Raw genomic sequence first — 25,590 nt, forward strand, 5'->3', positions numbered from 1 at the left:
TGGGAGAGGGCTGTCAGGTCCCTCTGACTCTGAGCCCACCAGCCTTTCAATGTTGGGCGACCTTGGTTGGGGGACACAGATGGACCCTCCAAGGTGCTATCATTTGGGATCTTATTTGGGCACTCCAGTAAAAGGCCTGCCCCCACTTCTGGGAGGAGAAGCAGGCCTGCCTGCTGTCTGTCCTGGGGACCTCATTCTGGGGACTCCATGTTTTTTGTGTTGTCTTGCTGTCTGTCCTCCTGTCTGTCTCCCACCAGTGTCTCTTCCCCTTCAGCCCCTGCTCTTCCTCCAACACCCAGTCTCTATCCTACCTGCCCCCCAACCCCCAGTATCCCCTAAAGGGATGGCTCCTAAGGCGCTGCCTTGCCCTGTCCCTAACCCTGCTCCAACCCTGTGGCCCAAGGCCCGTGCCCCAGCCCAGCCCACTCTGGGAGCCCCACCCTGGGCCCCTCGTTCTCTCCAGTTCCTCTTCTCTGACTGGGCATTCATTCACGACTTTCCTCCTTTCCTGTCCCTCACCCAGGGCTCCAGCGTGCAGCGGGAGGGAAGGCTCCAGGACTCTGTTCCCTCTGTTTAAAGTCTCCAGGTTGGTAAGCCAGGAGGGAGGCTTCCCCTCGCCATCCTGCCTCCCACTGCTTCTTAGCCAAATGCCTCTCCCCAGCCTAGAGGGCCAGAAATGGGGGAGGGGGGCTATCCCTGGTGGGCCCAGGCCTTTGCCAGGGGAGGGGACAGCAGAGACTTGACTCTGGGGAGGGCAACTTGCCTGGCGGAGAATGTGTCTATGTGTGCATGTGAGTTAGTATGTGTGTGCATGTACATATGTGTGCTGGCTGCAAAGCCTCTGTGTATTTGGGGGTGGGAAGGTGGGGAGGAGGCAGGAGCCCTCTGCTGAGGGGACTGGTGGCGGGGAGGTGGGGGGAGAGGGGGTCAGGAACAGGGGGCCCTTCTTATGGAGGGAAGCCTGTGTTCCAGCGGAGGCCAGAGGGTGGGGGATGGGACATGGGATCATATCCCACCTCAGTACAGCTCTGTTTAGTTTATAGGCACTAGCAAACCTGTGATCTTATTTCATTTATTCAGTAATTCAATCATTCATTCGTTCATTCATTTGTTCGTTGGTTCATTTATTCAATAAAGATTTATTGAATACCTCCTCTGTGCCAGGCACTGGGCTAAGGTCTGAGTCCCAACAATGACCAAGGCAGATAAAAGTTCTTCCATTGCTGAAGTGCTGAGCAAATAGAGGGTAAGGAGTTGGTTAAGTTCACCAGCCACGGAGCCTGGGCTGTGGCCCGGCCAGCTGCTTGCGGAATACTGCTTCCACTCCAGGACTGTGACTCGGTGTCTTCCGAGGCCCCTGTCCACTCCTGCTCCTCTGCTGGCAGCTGCTCTGTACTATAAGTCCTTGTAGAGTGTTCCTTGACCCGATGGCACCTCTTTACATCGTGTGACCCCACCAAGTAGGCAGTAATCGAGGCTCCAAGTCCCTAGTGATCTTGGGGACTGTGGGCAGCATGGTTGGACCAGTGCCAAGGCCACTTCACAGGGCCTCAGTGACCCAACTGCCTAAGTCTGTGCCCAGGACCAGCAACTTGGGGCCCTGGACCTGAGACCACCTGATTTGGGCTCAAATCCTCATTTAAGCCATTTCCTAGCTCTGTGGACCTGGACCAGATGCTTTTCTCTGAGCCTCCGTGTTCCTGCCTGTAAAATGGCAGGGTTGTCGGGCATCTGGCTGGCTCAGTCAATAGAGCATGTGATTTTTTATCTCAGGCCCCACGTTGGGTGTGGAGCTTACTTAAAAAAGTGGGGGGTGTGTAAATTCAAAACAGAAATGGCAGGGTAATGAGAAGAGTACAAGAAAAGCAGCAGCTGGTCCAGAGCCTGGCCTACAGCAGGGACTGTGCCCCATTGCTGGTTCCCTTTCTGCTCACACCCCTCCCACCCCAGGACAGCCTGAGCCCAGTGTTGTCTGGGTCCTTCTCTGTCCCCCCACCTGAGGAGTGGGGCTGCAGGATCCCCACCGTGGCTGTTGAAGACTCACATCCTCCAGCCCTTTTCCATCTCTCTGAAGGATGCTTCAGCCCCAATCTTGGTGGGCAGCTGGGGGAGGCAGCCCTCCTTGCCACTGTGACTGCTGCTGCTGCCTTGATGGCTTTTTAATAACTTTGCTCCGAGACAATCTGCAGAGCGCTCGCTCGTTTGTCTGCCTCTTAATTAAAATTACCGTTTTCCTAAAAGAGCAATGGGGCTGCTCCCCTCCCTCCCCTGCCCAGTGGCTGCTGCCAGAAGGAGGCAGGAGCACTTGAGACGGCAGCCCTTCTCCTCTGCCCACCCTCCTCCCCCTTGTCCTGGTCACTCGGGCCAACCCCCCTTCCCCTATACCCCTAGCAGAAGGGCTGAGCCTCAGCTTCCCCAGTGCGCTTGGGGCAGGGAACCAGGAAGGGGGCCTGAATGCTCTCCTTTCTCACCCACCCTTTTCTGGAATACTCCCAGAGGCAGGGAGCTCAATATCTTCCAAGACTTCCTGTATCTGTAAAGAAGGGAAGCAACCCGGTCCTGCCTATCCACCCAGAGCGGAATAAGATGTGGATGGGTTTTGGAAGAGTACAGGGAGGATTATTAGGGGTGGGGATGGGTGGGGTCATCCGTGGAGGTCAGTGCCTCAACATTGACTTGGGTTTCACTTACAAGAGTACTCTGAGCTCCCTTTGTGGGCTCCGAGTTGCAAGGGAGTGGGGGCCTGGCACGGTGGGGGGCTCACTTAGTCCTTGCTGAGTTTTGGGGGGAAAATCATCCTATGTAAAAATGAAAATACTAATGACCAATATTTACTGAATGTTTACTTGATAATACAGGAGCCATAGGCTGGGTTAAGCTCTGTGCATGTGCTAGTAAAACAATGCTATTGTTTTACAGGGGAGGAGACAGACCAGAGAGGTCAAGCAACATGCCCAAGGTCACACAGATAATCCATTATGGCAGCCTCCATACTGCCCTACTCCCCCTCCACCTAAAGTACTCTAGCTTCGGTCTCTCATGCTGTAGGCAGAGAGGTACACTTTACCTCACTCTCTGAGGCCCCGCAAGTGGGGTTCCTCCAGAGTTCATGAGAATTGGCTCTGAGGTTTATCTCCACCTTCCTGCCCCAACTCCATTCCTGGTTCGGCCCCCAGGGGAGCCTAGAGTGGGAGAAGGTTGGGGAGGAGTCTGGAGGTTGGCATGTTCCAATTTCCCGACCTCCTTTTGGTTCAGAGCAGAATTCCTCTCCATGTGGGGAATGGGCCACAGGGCCAGGGAAGTGACTCAGTGACCTGGTTGTGACAGCATGTGCTGCTTGGTTGTAAGGTGGTTTCACACTGTGACTTCATCGGTGAGGCCCACCTAGTAAACCATCCTGGAGGATGGGGCATGCCTGGAGGCCTGGAGATCCAACACCAGGAAGGACCCCCCCCCCCCTTAGAAGTCTGTGTCTCCAGCAGCTCCCCCTGGGGCTGGCCTGTCTCCTCTGTGAACCTTTGTTTTTAGGGCTCATCTTCCGGGATGTCCCCTCTTGTCACCTCCACTTCTGCGCCTCCCTGAGATGCTCCTCCAGGACCACCTCCAGGCTTGCCCTTCTGAACTCTCCCACCATACTGTCATGTGTCTTCTGGCCATTGGTTCTGGACGCAGCCGAACCTGCTGGTCCACTTTTGCTCTTCATGGGCAGGAAATGCATGAAGCCTTGAAGCTGAGAATGAGGACAATAGCAATGGTGGGAACCATGGTGAGGGACAGTGCATGTGCTCCTTAAAGATATTAAAATTCAAAAAAACGAAACAGCACATCACCAGCCGGACAAAATACCTGTGCCTAGTGTGGCCCCAGCGTGATCCTCACCAAACTATGGTGCATTGGTGATGGTGACACAGAATAGGTGCCTCCTAATTGTTTGTTGAGTGAATACATGATTGTACACGTGCTAAGCATGGGGCTAGGTACTTCACATGTTTAATTCTTCCCATCTTCCCAAGGGTAGGCACTGTTTCCCCCATTTTGCCTTTGGGGAATCTGACATCCAGGGAAGTAAAATGACTTATTCAATAGCACACACATATGAGAGGGCCTAGGCAAGATTTGAGCCTTGGCTTGTTGTGCTATTCCTGCTCTATTTGGTCGTGAGCATGTGTGCGCGGGATGCATGACACACACTCTCGGTACCTGCCCTCCATGGCCAGTGGCCACCCAGTCAATATGCGCCCCATGCCTTGTGGGGTGGTAGGGTTGAAGAAGTTGAGGGCTGCAGAGGCAGGGAAGGAGTGGATGCCCATCACCCCAGCACACCCCTCCTCTCTCAGCTTCCGGTCCCATCCCAGCAGCTTGGGGATGGTGGCATGGTGACAGGTGCCGAGCTGCAGAGATGACAGCACTGCTGATTCCCCCATAATTACTGTCTGATGAGATGCCAGAATTAGCCACTGCACGAGCATGGGATGCAGATATGGGGCACAGTGCAGGGAAGCAGCTGGGGGTGAGGGAGCCTCTCCTTCCAAGCCTGGGACCCCCCTGGCAGTAGGGCAGGGTCAGCAGTGGGGAGGAGGAAGCAGAATAGAAGGAAGCACTGTGTAGTTAATATGCATCAGATATTATAATGCGGGTTGTGATTTTCCAGTCCTCAGAGTGGTTAGGCATGTTCCTGAGATGGGCTGGCTGCCGGACAGGGCATCAAGGGCCTCAGGGCACTAACCAGAGACTTATAGGCAGAGCAGGTTGCCCGGGGTAGACTCTTGAGTACACCCTTGGGTGCCTAGGCCTCGGATCTGCCTTACTGGGGCAGTAGGGGATAGAGGTGCTGGGAGGGGGCTAAGCCCCGGAGCAGAGTCCTTGAATCATAATTAGCAAGGCCAGGCACCAGAAGACAGATGGAAGTGTCTGGAAGGAGCAGGCAGCTTCAGCTCACCTTGCCAGAAGAGTCATCCATCCCAGGCAAGAGGAATCAAGTTGGCCTCCAAAGTTCGAGGTCAGGGGAGGCCTGAGATTTAGCAGCAGGAGTCAAGGGAGGTGTGTTCTGGTCCCAGAGCAGGGCTGGGTGTGTCCTGGCTATTTGTTACCCCGGCACACATGCTGGGAGCAGGGGGAGGGCTGCTGAAGCAGAAGCAGAGAGAGGTCATCTGGGTTGCTCAGACCTCATCACACCATTGGAGCAGTTTTGAAGGCCACCAACGAGGAAGAGTGGTAACAACATGGAGGTCACCCAACAGAAGGCAGATGGCTGGGGGGCTAAAACCAGGCCATGAAGGAAGGACCTAAAGTGTTGGGTTCAGAAAAGGAGATTCAGGTTCCAAAGCCCCCATCCTGCTCTGAAGGGAGAGGTCATGACCTGCCCCAGATCCCTCTGAGGGCCATGGGCATAGATGCTGGCTCATTTTAGGGAAGGAATAACCCCACACGATGATCAGTGACTCAGATGTAATGAGTTCCCCATTCCTGGAGGTATCCAAGCCCTGGCTGGATGGCATTCCTGAGATAGGGAGGACTTCCAGTTCCTCTGTGGCGGGGGTTGGGAGGACTCTGTACCCCACTAAAGTGTGAGAAGGTAGGGCCCCTAGAGGTTCTTTCAGAACTGTGGGACCTCTGCCCAGCCATGGGCCTCTGTGGCCCTGGAGCAGCTCAGTTCCCTGCCCCCCCATCCCTCCCAGCCCCACCCTGGGGAAGAGTCCCTTTGGATCTCCTGGTGTGGGACCTCCCGGGGTGGGGGATGGTGCCCAGGGTCTCTGTGCTTCACCCAGGAGGAGGGCTGCTCCAGTCTTCTCTCACGGACTTGAGAGGAGGACAACAGAGGCTCTGGCCCAGTGGCTGGACGACCCAGGGATGCCTTAATGGCAGAGTCAGCATATCCTTCAGGGCAGCAGGGTGTACAGGAAAGAAGGGGGTCTGTGCTGAGAACTCCCACCCTTGAAATGAGAATCCTCCACTTGTCAGCTCTGATCTGGGCAAGGTACTCTTCCCGAACCTCCTCTTCCTCGTTGTGAAGTGAGAGAGAGGAACCTGACAAGGGGACCCTGAGAACTGAGTAAGCACTGGCCACCGAGCCCTCGCAGACTGTCCGGGGGTGGGGGGTGATGTGCACAGTTGTCGGGGGCAGTGGCACTCGGCCGGTTGGCGTCTCCCACAGCACCCAGTGGGCCTGGTGCCCAGCTTATCCCTCGTCACTTCAATGGTCGGGTGGTTTACTTGTGAAGAGAAGGTTGGAGGCTTCCAGTCTTGCAGATGGAAGGGGAGACTTTATTGCTTGCTTTCCAGCCTGTGCTCTGACTTCCTGGATCTGCTCTGGTGGGAGGGTTCAGGTGAGACAACAGGGACAAATTCTGAAAGATGCCTGTGGTATCTGATCTGGCTTCCCAGGTCAGGCAGGAAATCTGCGGGGTCTCCTGCCTTCTCCCACCTCTGCTTGGGCCTCGACCCTCCAGAGGCTCTCTGGTCCTAACCTGGTGTCCCCAGGGAGAGGAATAATATGATGCAGATTTGTCTGTTTGTTCTCTGTCTGCTTGCTAGGCAGTAGAGTAATTAACCCATGATGTGAGGGTTGAGCCCTGGAGCCCAGTGGCCCCGGCTTCACCTTTCGCAAGCAGGTGGAAGAGGGTCAAAGGCACATGGCTCCTCCCCCTGAGCACCTGTAGAGGTAGAGCAAAGGCTGAGGGTCCTTGGCATCACCTTTTGATTAAACAACCATCAGAGTGGAGGTGCTTGAGGTTTATACCCATCCCTCTATTTCAAAAAGGAATTCGAGCACTTTAGCAAGGAAGTCCTGAACCTGGCAAAGCAGGAGAGAGGCCAAGGAAGTTGCTTCCCTGAGGTGTAGCTGGATTCAGGAAAGGCAAATGGGGTCCCCACTGTCTCACACTCTAAGCTGGAGATGGACTGACCTGGCACTTGAGGTAGCCTCTGGATGCACTGCGATCTCTCGGGGGGTGGGAGGTGTCCTTAAATGTACATGATGTGTCTATACGGCACAGTGTGCTGTCTGTCCATATGGCATCTGAGACGGCAAAATGGTGAGTCAGGGTGGCGTCTGGGTGACCTGGGTCCTGGCTGGGCCTGGGTGTGCCCATCTGCGTGTAGATGCCCGTGGCGGGTGCAGGTGAGGCAGTTTGTGGCTGGACACATGTTGGTGAGCGGGTATTGGGCAAGTGGGCGTGCCCCATGGTGCACAAGTATGATGCCGATAGGGTGAGTGAGCAGGAGCGTGTGCCTGAGCTGCTGAGCATGCGCTTGGCATCTGGAGATACCAGGACCCTGGTGGTTCTGGTGGCTGAGGGAGCTGTCTGGGTGCTGGCAGAGAAAGTGCCTCCTAGAGAGAGTCTGACCCCAAGAAGGATGGTGTCTCTGTGGAGGATGTAGAGGGATCTAGCAAGTCTGGGGCTCCTGCCCAACATCTAGGAGGCTCTCGCTGAACACTGGATATTGACAACTTCCCCGTGGGAAGGTGGGGGTGATAGATGGGCCCCTCATTTCCAATAGATTGGGATGTCTCCCCCTGGGAACAGGAGGTCCCCTCCTCTAAGCATGCTTTTGGGGTGAGGTCCCTCTGTCCGTGCTGGCTGCCCTGGCCATAGCACCCTGAGGCTCCAGTGCCCCTTGGGAGAGCAGGAGCTCTGGCAGCCTCTTCAGAGTGGTGGCAGAGCTGGGGGACAGGTGCCCATGTCCCTCCCTTCCCACCGTCTTGTGTTTCCTTCCTCTCAGCCTGTGTTCCTCTCGGCTGCCTCTCCAAGGAGACGGAGAGCTGACAGGACACCTTCCCTGGGCGCGTGATGGTGGAGATGCCATGCAGGAGTTAGCTTGTTAACGCGGCGCCACGTGGGCCCACGCCAGGGCTGGTCCCAGCTTTTCCAGCAACAGCTTCAGACAGAGGGTGATACGCTCCCCTCTGCATCTCCGCCCCCTCCGTTTCCAGGAAAGTCAATTAGCCAGATCTTCATTAGTAGCAAAAAATCAAAACCCTTCAGTGCTGGGTCTGATAAAACTCTGACAGTGGGGTGAAAGGAAATCAGGGAATCAGGCCGATGGGGAAGGAACTGCCTCCCACTTGCCCCCCAGGCTGGTGCCTTTCATTGTTATTCAGTGCACAACCTATGTGGCTGTCTACTGGGTGTTATTAGCTTTTTATTTTTTTTTTAAACAAATGAGAGGACTGAGGCTCAAGGAGGCTGCTAACCTGCTCAAGGTCACACAACTAGTTAGTGGCAGAGCTAGGTTTGAACAGAGCTTTCTCACCCCCAAATTGATTTTTGGTAACGTCATAGCTTTGCCTGTTTGCGGAGTGGGATGGTGCAGGGGAAAGAGGGAAGGTTGTTTATCTGGCCTTCTTGTCAAGTGGCTGGCTTCTGGCCCTTTTGCAGCAAGGGGAAGTCTTGTTTGAGGAGTGTGGTCAGGGTGCTATGTGGGGCCCCTGATTTCTGTGTGGTGAGCTTCCCCCGGGATGGGGTGGATGCCTAGGTTTGTGGCTGGCCATGACCCACAGCTCTTCTCTCTGGAGCTCAGGATGCTCTAGCATGTTTTCTACCTTGCAGCCGCCGAGACCTCCTAAGGAGATTGTTAGTCTATGTCCTCCTGGGGCTTGGGGCCTGGGGGCGGGGGGTGGTGGCTCTCCTGGCAATCGCCTTCTGGGAAGTAGCATAGTGGAATGGAAAAAATCCTTGTCCCTGGGGTCCAGGATGCCTGGGTTCCACTTCTGGCTCTGTCTCCAGCTCCAGTATGACTGGGTCAGGTCCACTCTCTGGGCCTTTGTTTCCTTCCTGTGAAAGGCATTTGGCTGGAGGAGTCGCAGAGACTGCTTTTCAAGATACAGGCAGGGGTACACAGAACAGGCTGGAGGTGTCACTCCTGCCCACTGACGGGAGAGGGCAACAGGTAGAAGGAAGCAAGGACTCCACAGCCATGCAGAGCCAGGGTGGCTGGTGGAGATGTCACTGACACCAAGCCTGACTTCGTTTGATGGCCCCCAGGTCCCCACCCCTCTCCTGAGGTGGCCTGATGGCCTCCTTCCCCCATCCCATTCTGTCCTGCAAGACCACCCCATCTGGATGGAGTGGTAGCTCTCCCATCAAGGAGGCCTCCAGTCTGAGGGAGTAGGCTAAGGCCTTGCCCTGAGGCAGCTTCCAACCGAATGAGGTAACCAGGGTCCTACACTAGTGTCCCTGGTAGAGGACGTGCAGCTCTGCCCCGAGCCGGAGCAGGTGGAGAGAATCGGTAGGAGAGTCTGGCAAGGGATGGATGAGACGGGAAAGCTGGCAGAGGGAGCATCTGGCTGGGGCAGTGCTTGCCCTACCTTCGGGGAGCCCAACACCCATTCTCTCTCAAATTCCCTCTCCCCAGAGAAAGCCCCAGAAGCTCTGCTAGGGGCACCTGGGACCCAGACTCCCCTGCAATGGCTCCTCCTGGGCAGGTGAGGGCTCCTCCCCGCAGCTCCGAGGGAGGTCCTTTAATTCGATTCCAACTCGATTACCAACTAAGTAGCCTTCAGTGGGTTTTAAATCTACGCAAATTGGTTTGTGTTTTTCTGCCTGCGCGAAGCTGTGACTGGCCGTGCCCTGCACCCTCCACTGCCACCTGGCTCCCTCCGGGGCTCTGTTGTTCCCTGCCCCACACTCCTCCTGAGTCTCCGCTCCAGCTTCCCTGGGGGCTGGGGTAGCAGAGCTCCCTGGGCATGGGGGTGGAAGGGCTCTGTGGGCAGGGCAGGGCCACAGTCCTAGTCCCCCGCTTTCCCATGCCATCCCCCAGGCTCCCCCACTCCGTCCCAGCCTGAGGGAAGGGAGTCAGTTTGGTGATTCTTCTGAAGTCACCCAACCTCCCTGATCCTCAGTTTCCCTGGTTGTACTTCAAGGAGAATTAACCTGCTCCGGGCCCTTCCCATGTGGCTCTGTAGATCAGTGCTGGGGGTTGAGGAGGAGCATCAGCCAGGGACCACCCTGCCTCCGTTGCCTTCTTGTCCAGCCCTCTTTCTCCCCACTAAGGCAGCCTCCAAGAAGTGGTCCATCTATGGGGGATGGGCTCCACCTGGCCTCCTCCTACTTCTCTGTCCACCTGTCTGACCCCTCAGGGGGACCCAGGGATAACAGCTTGCCTGGCCTTGCCCCTGCCCCCTTGGTGCCCCTGCTCCTAGGCACTGGGAAGTCACCTTTATTGTCTAACCATCTGCCCCATGCTTTCAAGATGGCTCCCTTCACTCCCTGGCCTCCCTCTCATGGGTTCCCCTCCTCCTTCCTCTCTGTCTTGCCCCCCAGACCAGACAGGCTGTCCTGAGGTGGCCTGACACTCAGGAAGGTGCCACTGGGTTGGTGAGGAATAGGGAAACAGGGGCAGGTATGGGGGCTTCCAGCCCCCACTCTGTGCCAGGAACTGGACATGAAGCCCTGTCCCTAATCCTTGGTCCAACTCCCTCTTCCCCTCCAATCGCCCTTCCTCCTATCCCCCCTCCCTCCATCCCCCCTGCCAGCCTCTGAGGCTCTGGTTGGAGTGACAGGGAGACTCAACAGGGCGCTGGGCATTAGCAATTTGGGGGATATTACACAGGAATGTTTACAGAAAGGCAATTGCCCGGAAAATGACTTTGGTTGCTGTGGTATGGGGCGGAAAAGATGGTTTTAGAAAACAGACACAGATGGGCTTCTGCTCCAGGGACCTACAGACAGATAGCAGGGACTGAGGGGCAGGAGCATGCAAGGAGCACAGGGCCAGGGGCACCCAAAGACAGACAGGCCCGTTCCTTCAAGGGGAGGGGGTGGAGTGAGGCGAGGGATGATCACCTTACCTGCTCTAGGTTCCTGGACCCTCTGCCAAGCTTGACCTTTGACCTCTGGCCTCTGACCTCCCAGCACAGCGTGCTTCCTGATTCCAGCAGGCACCCAGTAGGATGGAGATGTCAGGCACAATTGACGGTGGCAGCCGCCTCGGGGCTCCTTCTGGGTGACTTGGGCTCCTCTTGTTTGGCTGCAGACAGTGGGAGTGGGGGAGCCTCGAGCTGCATGTGTGTGTGTGTATGTGTGTGCCTATGCGTGTGTGTGTGTGTGTGTGTGTGTGTGTGTAAAGCACTTTATGGTCTGAGCCAGGCCCTCCACTCTTCCAGGAGTCTCCATGCACCCCTTCTCTTGTCCTGCTCAGGCCTCACTGGGATCTGGCCCCCAGGACCTGTGGGCTCCCTGAGCTGGTACCGGGCCCCCATCTCTGCCCAGGTGATGGATGGGGCACGCCTGGGAGCCCTCTCAGGTCCTCATGGGAGGGGCCTCATCCAGCTTCCTGATCTCTGGGGGGAGGGAGCCAGGGACCTAAACTCTGGGTTTTGAGTTTGGGGGTCCTCACAGCAGGGACCTCAGAGAGAGACTTCTCTTTTTTGGACCTTGTAGCTTCCTTCTTTCGTCTACTTCCTTTCCTTCCTTGCTCTTCTTCCCTCTCCCTCCCCCCTCCTCTTCTCCACATTCTCTTCCTCTGAAGATGATGTCATGTGTGAATGTTGCCCAGTGGCAGCCAGAGGACAGTAGTGACATCTGGGGTAAAGACACTAGGTGGAGATGGGCTCGATGGCTAGTGAGATGGTGTCACTAAAACTTGGGGATCTTAATTCTCATCATGAGTTACAGTGATCTCATGTAAAAGAATGCAGAGGAGGATAAAAATAAATCAGGCTCATAAATAAAGGTGGAATTTGGAACTGGCGGCAGAAAACAACAATGTGGCTGTCTTCCCAAGCGCCTGCGCCCTTATCCCCCTCTGGCCACTGGGAGGCGCCCACCACCTCCTGTCACCCCAGCCACAGGTCCAGCCCTTCCCCCAGACCCAGGCTGGGAAGGCTGAGCTGAGAGTCACAGAACCCCTCTCCCCACTTTCCCTCCCCCTCGTTCTGTACTGGATTGCACCAGTCTCAGGCATCTTCTCCAGGGCTTGGGTCTCTGACTCAAAAATTATGATTGGCTGGCAAATCCTCTGACCCCAGCTTTTTTCTCTGGCTCCCCAGCCTCCACCCTTCATGGTTTTTCAATCCCCAGCCTGCTTACCCATCAAGGCCTCTCTGTCCCATCTGTCCCCTCTGCCACCCCCGAAGACCCCTGCCCATACGGACCCCTCACTGCCCCCTGCCACTGAACGGGAAGCGTTGATCTGCTCGGACCCGGGTGCCCAGAGCCTGCTGCTTGCTAGATTGGAATCGATCTCCTGGACTTTGCACTGAGCTGCTCAGTCTGGGGAGGGTCAGGGCCACTCCGGGGACTTGGTGGTAGCTGGAGCAGGAGCAGGAGCAACGGGAAGGCTGTCCTGCTAGGGCCCAATAGCAGTGTGCCAGGAATATCTTTAATTCAAAAGAACACATTTTCTCCTCCATTGTCTTTCCAGTTTGGGGGGGGGTGGTCAGCAAGACAGGGACAGGGTTTAGAGGTTACTGTCCCCATTTTACAGATTAATTCCCTCAGGCTCCGAGAGGGAAGGGACCTGTTGACTGAATGAGTAAATAAATGAACAGCTAGCCCCTGGGTCCTTCAGGTAAAGGAGCTGACTTGAAACCCAGTATAGCTCAGGCTCGGGGTTCTCTTCTCCCAGTGCCCTGACCTCAGGGGTAACAGGATGGCCCCACAGTCCAGAAGCCCAGGTCAGTCCTCAGTCAGCTGGCGCCCTGCAGAAAGGAGTGAAACAAGCACAGAGCAGGAGCCTCATCTCCCCTCTCCCACCCCAGCTAGGTTCTGTCTTTCTTCTTTTTAAAAAAAAGACTATTTATTTATTTATTTGACAGAGAGATGGGGAGAAAGAGAGAGAGAGGAACAAGGAGGGGGAGCTGCGGAGGGAGAGGGAGAAGCAGCCTCTCTGTTGAGCAGGGAGCCTGACACAAGGCTCAATCCCAGGACCCCTTAATCAAGCTCTGAGCTGAAAGCAGACCCTTAATGGACTGAGACACCCAGACACCTCCCCACCCCACCGCAGCTAGTTTCTATCTTTGCTAAATAAAGCTGAGGCTCTCGAAGGTTCTTAAAGACATGCTACAGCTTTGCAGATCAAAGCCCCTCCTTCCCACCACCCCTCAGAGATAGCAAATTGTCTTTCCTGCCCCTGCCCCTCTCTCTGCCACCCCCCAGAATCGAGCTTCTGCCTCACCCCGGACTCCTCCCTCCACCAATGCCTGGGTACCTGCCGGCTGAGCCCTGACCTCAAGAAGGCAGGGACAGTCCTTGCTCTACTCTCCCTCTGTTCAGGCTGCTGGGCAGCCCCCTCCTCGCCACCGCCACCCACAGTGAGATTTATGGGACTGCAGTCATAAATAGGGCTGCAAGCACATGTCCACTGTCCGCAGCTGCTTCCCCTCCACTGCCGGGTCTAGCAGCCCAGACCCCTCCTTGCCAGCCCAGTCTTGCCCCTTTAACCAACCTGGGAGACCCTGGGTGACCCCTGGACCTCCCATAGTCCCTGCTTGTCTCTGTCTCAGCCCAGACATGTTGAGACCTCCCCCTAGGAGCCAGGGAAGCAGGTGCAGGCATGGAGGGTGGGGATGGGGCTGAGCAGCTCTTCTGGGTCCCAGAGGGCAGAAAGGCACGGGGGGGGGGGGATGAGAACCAGAGACCTGTCCCCTGCACCTGTGTGTCCAGAGCCCTTGGAGGGCACTGTGAGCCTGGCTGTCTGGCACAAGGAGAGAAGTCCCTCTGGCTCTGGGCAGGGCTGGGCCAAACTCTAGACCTGGGATTCCAGCAGCAAGCCCCATGGGCGGAATCCACCCTACCTGGGCAGAGAGAAGCCAATGGCCATGGACGGTCTCCTCCTACTCAGTTGTACCCAATGCAAATCTCGGGTGCTGAGGGTAAGCAGAAGACAGAGGTTAAAGCTCATGGGAGGCAGCCCCCTGACTCTGGTTGGGGCTATTTCTCTGGTGCCTAGAGCATCCCCATCCTGTCTCTCCTTCTCCTGGATGATTATTCAGGTCACTCCTTTTCAGCCACATTCAGTGGTCCCCTAGATTGCCAGCAGTATCTTGAGGGCAGAGACTAGGCCTTCCTGAAGATGGTCTCAGGGTTCCCAGCCCCACTCAATCAGGGGCATCTTCGGGAATTCCCTCCAGATCAGGGACTCTCTGCACCATATTAACTCAATGTTTTTCATTAACTCTCTTTGAATCTAAATAAATTTACTTAAAAGGAAGTCTTATCTCTTTACCATCCCCAGGAATAATATCCATGGCATCAGTGGTTGGACCTTCTATCTGGGGTTTCCTAATTCTTATGAAAATAAAGGTATAAATATTAGAATATGAAACTGTTCCTGCCAAAGACAGCTCTTGTGAATCTGGACCTTACTTTGGGGAGCATGCCAGAGGGTGATGACTACAGTGAAAGGGACAGATCCCTGGTATGGGGTGGTGGGGGAGGCAGGAGGGACCCGAGACGCAGTGCCAGGCTGGGGACAGGTGAGATAAACAGAGAAGAGCACCTAGTGCTGTGTGGTGTTGCCATTGTTCTGTCAATAGACATTTGTTGAGAAAGTGTGATGGGAGGGGATGGGGCCAACCTAATAGATATTGGGGTCAAATCTAGCCTCTACCAGTCACTGTGGCTTTGGGCATGTCTTTGGACTTCTGTGACCTCGGCAGCCCCATCTCTGAAATGGGGCCACTGTGATAATCCCCCAAAAGGGGTGCTGAGAGGCTCATACATCATGATGATGCTGCCTCATCAGGCCTTTGGAAGCCATGGAATTTGTGTCTGTGGAAGTCATTCTTCCTTTAGTTTTGGTGGGAGGTGCTGGGGCCTCAAAGTCTCTGTCCCCCAGATCTACATGTTTTAGCCATAAAGCCTGGGAAGGAGTGTGTGTGTGTGTGTGTGTGTGTGTGTGTGTGTGTGTGCACGCACATGCGTGCTGGGGAAGGGGTGGCTTTTCCTGAAATGTGGCTGAATCTCTCCTTTCCTCCTGTGGAGCACAGGAGGTGAGTGAGGCCTGGTGGTAGGCCTAATACAAATGGATGTGTGGAGGAAGGGGGCCAAGGTGGCTTGGTGCTGGACAGAATCTGGCTGGGTCCCAGGATCCCCAGCTTCCTCTTCTTTGCCCCAGGTGGCCTGGCAAGTCAGCCCTTGTGTGGAGGTGCACATGTTTGCTGCAGCGCCTGACACCCCCAGACCTAGGCTACACTTGGGGGTGTGGCTTTGAGACTAGTGGATTGTGGGGCTCGGGAGGTACGCCGGTGAGACTGCATTTGTCTCCTAGTGGGGAGACACCTGGCATCTGGTGAGGGTGGCACTCTGGAATCACTGTCCCCTGCTGGGGCTCCAGCTTTGAGGCTGGAGGACAGGAGACAGCAGGGCTGGGCCTGGTGAGGCCAGCAGCTCAGGGATGGTGGGCATATGGGAAAAAGATTCAGAATTCTGCATGGGGACCTCAACCCCCGGCCTTCTCTTTTTTTTTTTTTTTTTTTTCTGCTTCTGTACTGTCTTTTGTCCCCTGTGTATCCCTTAAAGGTCTTGAACTTGTGTGTGTGTGTGTGTGTGTGTGAGTGTGTGTGTGTGTGTGTGTTGGGAGGGAAGACTGAAAAAAGGGAGGGTCCCAGGGGGAGGGCTTGAGCTGTTCTGTCTGCTTTCTTTCTCCTTTGAGTTTGTCCCAAATCTCTCTCTCACTGTCCTCTCTGTACCCAGCCTCCCCTGTCTGTCTGTCTGTCTCTGGGAAGGGAGGGAAAAGTGGGGGTCCCATGCCCCAGACCCTGGGCCTCCAAATCCTTCCACCATTACTCCTGCCCCCGGCATCTTAGTCCTGGCCCCTTTCCAAGCCAATCCCCTGCATTTAGGACAAGTGTGTCCTGGACATGCTAGTCTGAGGGAGGAGGTTAGCACGTGCACACACACACACAAACACACACACACACACCCCTCCTTAGAGGATGCTCCTGAAAGGAAGACTGAACAGGCTCCTTTCCACATCTTTCAGGAACCATCTAAAGGAAACTCCCCTTCCCTCACCTGTTCACACCAGCTCTAGGAAGGAGGAAGGGGACATGGCCAGAGATGTTCAGGACCCCTGCGTCCAACCCCTCGTTGGCCTCAAAAAACAGCACCCCCCTGCAGTCATTACCCTTCCAAACCCGCCCGGAAAAGAGCACAAAGTCGGACCCTACTCTTGCAGGGGGCAGTCCCTGCCTCAGCCCCGCCCCCGCAGGGACCCTGGTGAGGGCTGGGCAGCCCCACGCCGCCGGGCGCCCGGTGACCCCGCCGTGCCCTCTCCCCTCTCGCAGATCCCGAGCGGAGCAGCCCCCCTATGCTGTCTGCGGACGATGCCGAGTACCCGCGGGAGTACCGGACCCTGGGGGGCGGGGGCGGCGCGGGCAGCGGGGGCCGGCGCTTCTCCAACGTGGGGCTAGTGCACACGTCCGAGCGGCGGCACACGGTGATCGCCGCCCAGAGCCTGGAGGCGCTCAGCGGGCTCCAGAAGGCGGACGCCGACCGCAAGCGCGATGCCTTCATGGACCACCTGAAGAACAAGTACCCCCAGCACGCCCTGGCCCTGCGGGGTCAGCAGGACAGGATGCGAGAGCAGGTGAGTGGGGGGCTGGCTGTGGGCTGGGGAGGGGTCTGAGCCCGTGCTCCCCGCTGCCCGGCCCCCAGCCCCTGCAAGAACAGAGCCCACAACTCCTGGGACTTTTGACCTTCTCCTTCCCTATTCCTTCCGGCCCCAAGACTCGCTGTGTGACTTTGAGCTAGAGGCTGCCTTGGTTTCTCTCCTGCCATCAAAAAGCCTTACAGAGGAGTCAGGGTCCTTGCTTCTGGACCAGAGCCTGCCTCCTTCTGTGTGGGGTAGGATGCTTCACTTGTAAACCTCTCCCAGATTCTTGGTTGCCTGGATGCACCTCTCCATCCAAGTAGCACCTTCTTGTCTGTGGGAAAGTTCTCTCTTGGGACTAGCCTTCTGCCTACAGTATCACATTGGTGAGATGCCTTGATGGCTGCGGAGACCTAGGCCTTGTACACTCCAGGAGAAGCAGAGGAGGGGAGGGAGGTACATCCCATCCACACTGTTTCAGTCGGGACTGGGGGTGTCAGTCTTGCTCCGTCCCCCTTCTACATGCTGCTGGGTGTGGCTAAGAAAGGGGAAGGGTGTCCCCACTTCTATTGTCACAGAAGGGAACAAGGACACATTGGCGCCCCTCAAGTCACCTCCAGTTCTGTCTTGCTTTTCCCTTTTCCAGCTTTAGGGTCCTCCTGGGAGCAGAGTTCTGGCTGGAATAAGGGAGACTTGAAGTTGGAGATACGGCCCTCACCCTCAGGGAGCCCCTCTCAGTGGGTTCCTTCTGGTGTTCTGGCTTGGGAGGAGGGGGCAGGGGCATTTGTGATCTGGAGGTGGGGGAAAGGATGGTTACACTTGAGTGGGAAGGGCACAGTCAGTAGAGGGTTTAGAGAAGGGGACACCAGGCAGGCAGGCCTGGTCAGGAAAGGCTTTCTACAGGAAGAGGTATCTAAATGAGGCTTAGAAGGATGAAAAGGATGTGAATGGGCATCAAGGAAGAGCATGCTGCTTTAGGAGCTGGGAAGATGGGAAGTGAGCATGGTTCTGAGTCGGTCTGGGGATGGGTACAGAGACCCACCTGGCTGGTGCAGAAGGCTCAGGGCGGGAGGCAGTGGGAGATGTGGGGGCAGACTGGAAAAGTGGGGCCAGATGGTGACAGCTAGGAGGGCTGTGGTTGTTTTTGGATGGTGAATAGGAGAGGACAAAAGGGGGACTGGAGGGAGGGGAAGGAGGGGGGGAAGAGAATGTGTTAGGGAGGACTAAGGGAAAGGATGGGGAAGTTGAGCAAAGCTTGTTTGCTGCCTGGACGGTGGAGCTAAAGACAGAAAACCTGGGTAGCAGGGAGATGCAGTGCCCTGGGAGAAATAAGAGGGTGGGAGGGACACTTTGAGGGTGGGGGTGGGAGACAGCAATATGGGAGGTGAGTTGCAGAGCAGGGATGCCCATCAGGCGTGCCATACGTACAGCCTGGGACTCTGAAGGGACCACAGCTTCAGCATGATGATCAAGGCAGAATGGCAGTGGGACTTGGGGCATAAGCCTGGCCACCAAGGCAGGATGGAGTCTGAGAGGGGAGAGGGCCATGAAAGTGGGGAGGAGGAGCCAGGAACTTCTCTCCATCATGAGGAAGAAGAGAAAGGCCCAGCAGGAGGACCACTTGCACTTCAGAAGCTGTGGGGGCAGCGCTGTGGAGTGAAAAACAGCCATTAGGACTGGATGGGATCTGTGGATCTGGAGGGTACCCCTCGTTTCTTGTGATGTGGTGAGGTCATGACTCGTTTTAGGGGTTGAGGCGTTTGGAGGTGGTGAGAGAGCACGACCTGGGACACAGATCTGTCTGGGAGTTTTGGCCATAAAATGATGAAGATAGAGGGGGTGATGGCCTCAAGGGGCAGCAGGCCCAAGAGGGAAGGTGGGGGTGTGTCTAAGGGCCTCAGCCGTGTCTGGCAAATTCGCTGGTACAGGGAGGCACTCAGCAAATACTCCTCTACTAGATGAGTCAAAGCACAGCAACTCGCTCACAAATTCATTCCTTTGTTCATTCACTCATTCATTCCCCCCGGTAGAGTGTGAGTGGGTAAGACCTACAGGCGGTTCCCTGGCCAAGGAGGGCCTGGCGCCTAAGGATAGTGCCGGCTGGGTGAATGTCAGCAGGATGAATGAAGATGAATGGATTTGGGGATGCCGAGGGGGGAGAGGGCTGTGGAGAAGAGGGAAATCAGGAGGTGATGGGTTTCAAGCCTTAGGTGTGGGGTGGCCCTGGGGTGGGAGATGGCAGGGAAGAAAGAGGTGCTGTTAGTACAGTGGCACATGGGGGTGAGGACCCCTGCGGAATGGTTCCGATCTCTGTGAGGTAAGAGATGACATCTTCAGTATGGAGGGAGAGGAGCTGGAGGAGCCTTCAGGTGAGGAACAGCTCCCGGGTAGAGCATCCGGGGAGGCAGTCAAGAACTGAAGAAAAGAAATTCAGGAGTATCTGGTGGAGGAGGCCCTCTCCAGGGCTCAGGGATCTCCCAGTCAGGCAGAAGAGAAACAATGAGAAACAGACCAGGGGCTCTAGTTAGAGATCCACCCTCGGAAAGGGACTAGCCAGTGTTGCAGGGTCCCTCTGGGGTATGCCGAAGTTTGCCCCAGAAATGTCCCTCCCTGGCCCATCACAGTCTCCCAGCGGCTCCTGCCCGCTCCCCCTAATGGGGTGTCCCCCCCTTCGCACACACAGGTTGGCGGCTGGACCGTGGACCCCGTGTGCCTCCTCAGCTCCCTCTGCTCCCACCTCCATGGCGACTCCGCCCCCTCCGGGGCTGGCCAGCCGGCCCAGGTGAGTCATGCACAAGCCCCCATACCCCCCAAACCCTGGCAGAGTTTGGCTTGGGGGAACACTTTTTTTTGGAGGGGGGATATCTAGGATTTTAATTTTGCATTCCTTTCTCTTATGTAGGACCCCCCCCCATTTCAGAGGACTCCTAAGCCCTGTACTCCCTCCTGATTTTCTAATTCTTGCCACTACCTCCCTAAAGGTTTGTCTTTGGGGAAGGAATTTTTGAAGGGGAATACTCAAGTTTTGAAAAAAAATTTTGGATTCTTTCCTCCTTTGAACAGGAGTATCCACCCTCATCCTGTTGGTTTTCAGGAGACTCTTATGCTCTGTATCCCCCTGCAGACCACCTCACTCCCAGATCCCCCCCCCCCCTATCTTTCCATCTCTGAGTGGACCCAGCGTTCGTTCCCCTGAGGTCTCACCATCAGGAAGTTCTTCACAATGTTTCTCTATTACCTTTCTTGGTATGTTCAAGACTTAGTTTCCAATTTTTCAGAGGACTTTGGCATCTAGCCATTTGTTCTGAATTTGTTCCCTGATTCCTTGTCAAGCCTGTTTCTGGTGGGAAGACAGATCTCAGCTCAGACAGGGACACACTCAGGCAGGGCTTGGGCTCCAGCTCAGGCCTGGATATTGCCATGGGGAGAAAAAGAGGCATCTGGGGCCCCAGCAGGGAGGAAGGGCCAGGGAGTCTGAGTTGCAGCCGGGGAGGGGGCAAGCCCTGAAGAGGGGGCCTTGGCTTGAGGGTGCTCAGTTGTAGGAGGCAGAGGAGACACAGAAAAGAGGAGTCCAAGGGGTAGAATGGGTACTGGCTTCATTTTCTCACATACCCTGGTGCCCCTGGGGACAGGTAGCAAGGCTTGACTTTTTCAAGGAGGATCAGAAGCATAGATGTGACAGCCTAGGAAAGGATGAGGCTCCCGAGCACGGACGTTTTAGCGGAGTGTAACTCAAATCTGGCAACAGATTGGCACACTTGGCATCACCCATAGGGCATTCCGCCCACTTCCCTTCTTGGCTTTCAGCTCCATCTTGACTGAACTTTGGGGAACAAAGGTGTGTCTGCCCCCAAGGCAGGATGGCAAGTGGGACAGACTTGTCCTAAGTGGCCAAGTGCAAGTGGAGACCAAAAAGGGGGCTGGGACAGGAATGGTGATGGGGCAGTGGACAGGTGCGATGTGCCTGGGACATACAGAGGCCCTCTCCAGATGACATGTCTTGGCACTAGATATGGTTGGGGTGATGGAGAGGTGTGAGGCTGAACTTGGTGAGGTCAGTTGTCCTAGGTCATGGGGCTCTAGGCCTGTCTGCATCTGGGATTTGCTCTGATGGAGGAAATTCCATCAGAGTTTGAGGAGATCCTGACCCCGGGGCTTTGTGATTACAGAGGAAAGCGGACGTTCATAGGATCTTGTCATCACTTGCTGCTTGGTACTCATCACACCTCCATGGCTGAGTCTGAGGCTCCTTTATGTAAAGTGTAGGATCAGAGATGGTCAGCAAATGCCAGAGTTGCACAGCCAAGCAGGGTCAGAGGCCATCGGGGAAGCTCAGGCGTCCTAGGCCTCCCAGACTTAGCTGGGGATTGAGTCACAGGACAACTGAGGAGGGGAGCAGTGCACCCTGACACCCTGATGGGGAGAGGCCATGATCTCAGAGGGTGACAGGTCGGGAGGCAGGACACACTCCCCTACCCCCCACCCCTTGGCCAGACCTTTGGGAGTGGGAGGCTGAAGTGGACCCTGGGAGAGGCCCAGAGCCTAGACTCCGAGCCGCAGCCCCTCCCCCGCTTCCACCAGGCTGCCTAACCTCCCTCCCTCCTTCTGCAACCCGAGTCCCGGGCGGCCGGTCGGCGTATCGGGTGACCGCGGCGACGCAGCCACCAGCCTCCGCCGATCCTCGGCGGGGCTGCGCCGGCGGGGCCGCGCCGGGGGAGGGGGCCGGAGAGAGGATGTGCTCGGCGGCGCGCCGCGCCGCGCCAGGTGGAGTCGCGGTTACCGGGGCGACCGGGGCCCGGGCCGGCTCGGCGGCGGCGGCTCTCGCATTGCAGCAAAGGGCACCGGCGGCGGCGGCGGAGGCTGCGGAGGCGGCCGGGGGCGGGGAGAGCCCGGGCGGGTGGGAGTAGGGGGCCGCCCTCCCTCCCGCGCCTGACGCGGGACCTGGGCCTGGGGGCCCCGCGCGTACACCTGTGGCCGCAGGTAAGGAGGAGCGGCTGCGGGGGCCGGGGCCGCCGCCGGGGTTCCGCGGGCGGTGGGGCACGGGGATGGGAGCCGGCCCCGCGGCTCCGAGGGGCGGTCCGGGGGTGGGAGGCGGGCAGGCCGTTGCGGTTCCCAGTCCCCAGAAACGCCCCCACCCTTCCCCCACCGTGTTCGCCGCCTTCCGCGTGGGCCGGCCCCCCCACCCCAAAATGCGGCTGGCGCCCTCTCCCCCAATCTCGGAAAGTCATGACCTTCCTGGGGTGCGCCCTTGCCCCCGGCGCCGCGCAGGTCCCGCAGTGCCGCCCCCCTCCACGCGCTCTGCACCGGGGAGGGGGAGGAGATGAGGGTGCCGTGGGGGGAGGGTCGTGCATGTGCGGGGTGGTGGGAGGCTGGCCACGCGGGGGCACGTTAGATAGCCCCAGGCTGAGGGGCGCCTGTTTACGTGGACGCGTGTTCCCAGGAGTTGAGAGGTGGGTGTGTGCGCCGGTGCACGCGGAGCCTAGGGATAAGGAGCCAGAGGTGCGACCTATTTGGTTGTCCTCCCTCCCAGGAGGTTGCGTCGTCGTCTGGGCTCGAGGTCAAGGAGGGGTCACGCCACTCACCTAGCCTACAGGGGGATGCCTGCCTGAAGAGGAAGACAGAGACCCGGGAAGCAGGACCGGGAAGCAGGACCGGGGCTGACTGGGCTTGGGCTCCCGGGGGTGGGGGGCTAGGACCCGCCCCTCCCAGGGCTGGTGCCGGGAAGAGGGGTGGAAGGATCAGCTGCAGGGGGAGAGAAGAACCCCACTAAGGGCACTGAGGTGAGGACGGGCAGGGGTTAACTTCTCAGCCCCCAGAGGGAAGAAGCTATTTCCTCTTCTCACCGAGGAGTTGGAGGACTCCCTGGCCTCGCTTTCTTGGGTCTCTGGGAAGCTCCCCCTCCCTCATTTCTGAAAGCCTTGTCCCTAGAGTGAATGGTTGGCTTCCAAGTCTAATCCTTTAGAACACCTCTCATTTTGCTCCCTGCTCCTGTAAGACTCTTTTCTACAAGTGATCGCCCTCGGCAAGGGCTCTCCCACTCAAATCTTTCTTTTTTCCACCTTCTCACTGTCCTCTGGGAAGGGGAGACCACTCCCTGAGTATGGGGGAGGGGGAGAGTTTCTGTCTGGTATGGGAGAGCTTTGCTGGGGAAGAGAGGCCAACTTGGGCTCTTCTTGTCTTTTGCCCTCCTTCCAGGGGGTTTTTGGTGCTAGGAAACTCCCAGGGAAAAGGCCTAGAAGGCTGAGCAGTGCTGGGTGCCAGGAGATGGCGGGAGTGGTGCCAGAGGAGCGTATTCAGAGACATCCCCCTCCTCCTATGGGCTGGTCCTATTTCCTTCGCCTTCATTCATGGTCAAATATTTGTTGAGGGCCTACTGCATACCAGGCATTGTGTTAGGTACACAGGACCAGACTACTAGGAAAAGGGTGAGGAGGTTGGATGGGGAGAACCTCACCTTAGCCAATGGGGTGCTAAGAGCTCCTCCTCTGCTCTCAGTGACCCAAGGCTGTCCCTTGGGTTTAACACCCTGGAAAGAGACAGCAACAGAGGACAGACAGCATTCCTAATGACTTCTCCCCAGTTGTCTCCCCCCATCCCCCCAAAGACACTGAGTTGCCAGGAGACCATGTGTCTTATTCCTAGTGGGGCCAACATAAAGGAGGATCTTTCCTCCCACTTTCCAGAGAGGCCAGAGGGGCTAGGATCTACTCAGTGTGCTCTACGGGCCAGGGCCTAAAGTCTCAGAAGTCTGATCTCAGCCTTACCATGAGTTTGCCAAGCACAAGTGTAGCAACACTTCCGTTGTTACCCTCTAGTGGGGCTTGCTGGCTTTCTTGTGGCACTGATGCTATGCGGTCCTCTCTCCTGTCCCCAGCTAGTGACCCCTCCCTTCCAGGTCTAACTGCTCCATGGATGTGCCCAGTCTTGGGAGTCTGAAGCAGGCCCGTGTGGCTGTGGCCAGGCCCCAGTGGTGCAAGGTGGCTTCAACCATCTGTACATACTGAGTCTGATGTGTTGGCACTGGGGGCTGGGTCGGGGTGGGGCATCTTCTGTCTCTTGAATCAGGAGTTAACCTACCTAACCCATGATGTCTGGGGTGTCATAGGCCTGGGACGGTGGCCGAGGTGGCCAGAGGCTCTGTGACCTGGCTAGTTGTGGGAGGAGGGATTTTCTCTTTGTATGTGTATATACTGTGTGGATACTGTTTTATGTGTTTCTGCAGCTGAGGTGTGTGTGTGCGTACATGTGTGAATGGTATCCATGTCTCTGTGTGTTTCTGTGACTCTGGGGGAGGCTAGAGTGCAGGTGAATGGTACTGGTGCCTCTGTGTTTCTGTGAGTGGAGTCGAGTGTATGTGAGCAAGTCAGGGTCTGGTGGGAGGGATGCATGTTTGTGTCTGTGTGGGGCTGGTCTCTGTATGAAAATCTTTGTCTCCAAGTTTCTGGGGTTGTTTCTGAACCATGGAGGCTTCTCTCCAAGTGCTTGTGTCCCTTTGTGAGTGTGTTTTTGTTGCTCTGGGTGTATCTCTGGCGATGTCCTTAGCTGAGGATGTCTGAGAGTCTGTGCTCAGCTCAGCGGCGTGGGGTCTGTGTGTTTTGGGCACGGTGGGTGGCCTGTGTGTACACTGCGTAATGGTGGTGGTAGATGAGGGACGGCGGCCTTCTCTGCAGAGCTGTCCATCACTGCCGGGGCTGCAGACACAACTCTTATCATAAACCTTCCCATGCCCTCTGCCTGGCTCTGTCTGCCCCCAACGTGTCCGCTCCCTCTGCCACCCCTCCCTTCCCATGGCCGCAGGCAGACATTCCAGCCTCTTGCCTCTCCTCCCCTCAGCACTTGTGGGCATCCCTTGGCACCCATGGGAGTGGCATGTGTCCATAGATTGTTCTAGGCCTTGACCGGAGCACAGACTTTCAGTCCCCTTCCCTTGCCTGGCACAAGTCTATCTTTTGTGTTTCTTGGAGCCAATGCTGGGGAAAGAGGTGGGAATGTAGCTCAGATGGGGATGGCCCTGGTGAGTGAACCTCTTCATCCCAGCCCACGCCTGGCATCACCCCCACCCTAAAGCTCTAACTCAGGTAAAGCCTCCATCCCAGCTGTGCCCTTCGACTCAGCCCCTGTCCAACTGCTCTCTGCCTCTGAAAGGCATTCAGGTGGCACAGGATGCCCCTCTGTGATGTCCTTCCCCTATCAGGGACCCTCATTGTCCCTCTTCTCTGCTTGTGGCTCTGAGGCCTGGGAATTTTGTCTGCTTGTGCCAGGCACCCCAGTGCCAGGCCATCTGCTGCCTCTGTCTTCCTGCTGAGGCTGGCACCGGTCAGCAGGGTGCCTTCAGCTTTGCCAAGAACCAGTCCAGCCTCTGGGCCTCCTTCCTTGTCCTTAGCCATCTGGAAGGGCCTTCTGGTCTCTAGGGAAGACAGGGTGACCCTAGGTTATTGTGAATGAGGAGGAACCTCAGGTGCCCTACTCTAGGGGTACAAGGAGTCTTCCTCTTTCGTCTATCTGGCTACAGGACATTGCCCACACTCCCAGTCTCTACAGCTCCCCTTGTTCTTCATGGCATCGCATTCATTGCCCAGTACTGTGAAGTGACTGGTAGCTGTCCACTTGGCTCTGTAATCCCAGCCCATCATGGTACACAGGCCTCCCTGCCCTGGCCTTGCCCCTAGCCTCCCTCATCCACTCCCTCCCTCCCATTTTGACCCCCCAGGACTCCTGCAATGACCTCACTGGAGCTTTGCTCAGATGCTTTCTGTCTGTCCACCCTGTCAAGTCCAAATCGAAGCCCAACCAGCTGGCCCCAGTCCCTCTTCGCGGTTCAATCCACTACCTTCCCAGAGCCTGCAGCCCAGCCAGACTGGCCTGGTGACTCTTCCCTCAACACAATCTCTGCCTGCCTGCCCCTGGGCACTTGCTGCACTGTCCCTTCTGTTCAGTGCACCTTTCCTCTCAATCTCCATCTGCTCATTTTTCAAGACCCACCCCAGATGTCACCTTTTCTGGGAAGTTTCCCCTGGCCCGTCACAACCAGATGCCCCTTCTCTGACCCCACAGCTC

General features: G+C 56.7%; 1 protein-coding gene across 10 annotated transcripts in view; it reads left to right on the forward strand.

Moving 5' to 3' along the window:
• SRCIN1 (SRC kinase signaling inhibitor 1) overlaps positions 1–25,590 on the forward strand; it is a 66,279-nt gene that overhangs the window by 10,602 nt on the left and 30,087 nt on the right. For 7 of the 10 annotated variants that reach the window (XR_008665119.1, XM_055330600.1, XM_055330609.1 and 4 more), the window contains exons 2-3: positions 16,229–16,530; positions 19,217–19,315. Coding sequence is in view for 9 of the 10 variants with exons in the window: in XM_055330600.1 (XP_055186575.1) it covers positions 16,229–16,530; positions 19,217–19,315 (401 nt within the window). In the remaining variant the exon portion in view is untranslated. The remainder of the gene's footprint in view (positions 1–16,228; positions 16,531–19,216; positions 19,316–25,590) is intronic. The other 3 variants (XM_055330580.1, XM_055330587.1, XM_055330596.1) reach the window with 1 other exon arrangement.

This window comes from Nyctereutes procyonoides, unplaced genomic scaffold (genome assembly GCF_905146905.1).
Source record: "Nyctereutes procyonoides isolate TBG_1078 unplaced genomic scaffold, NYPRO_anot_genome, whole genome shotgun sequence".
In the NCBI taxonomy this organism is placed as follows: Eukaryota; Metazoa; Chordata; class Mammalia; order Carnivora; family Canidae; genus Nyctereutes; species Nyctereutes procyonoides.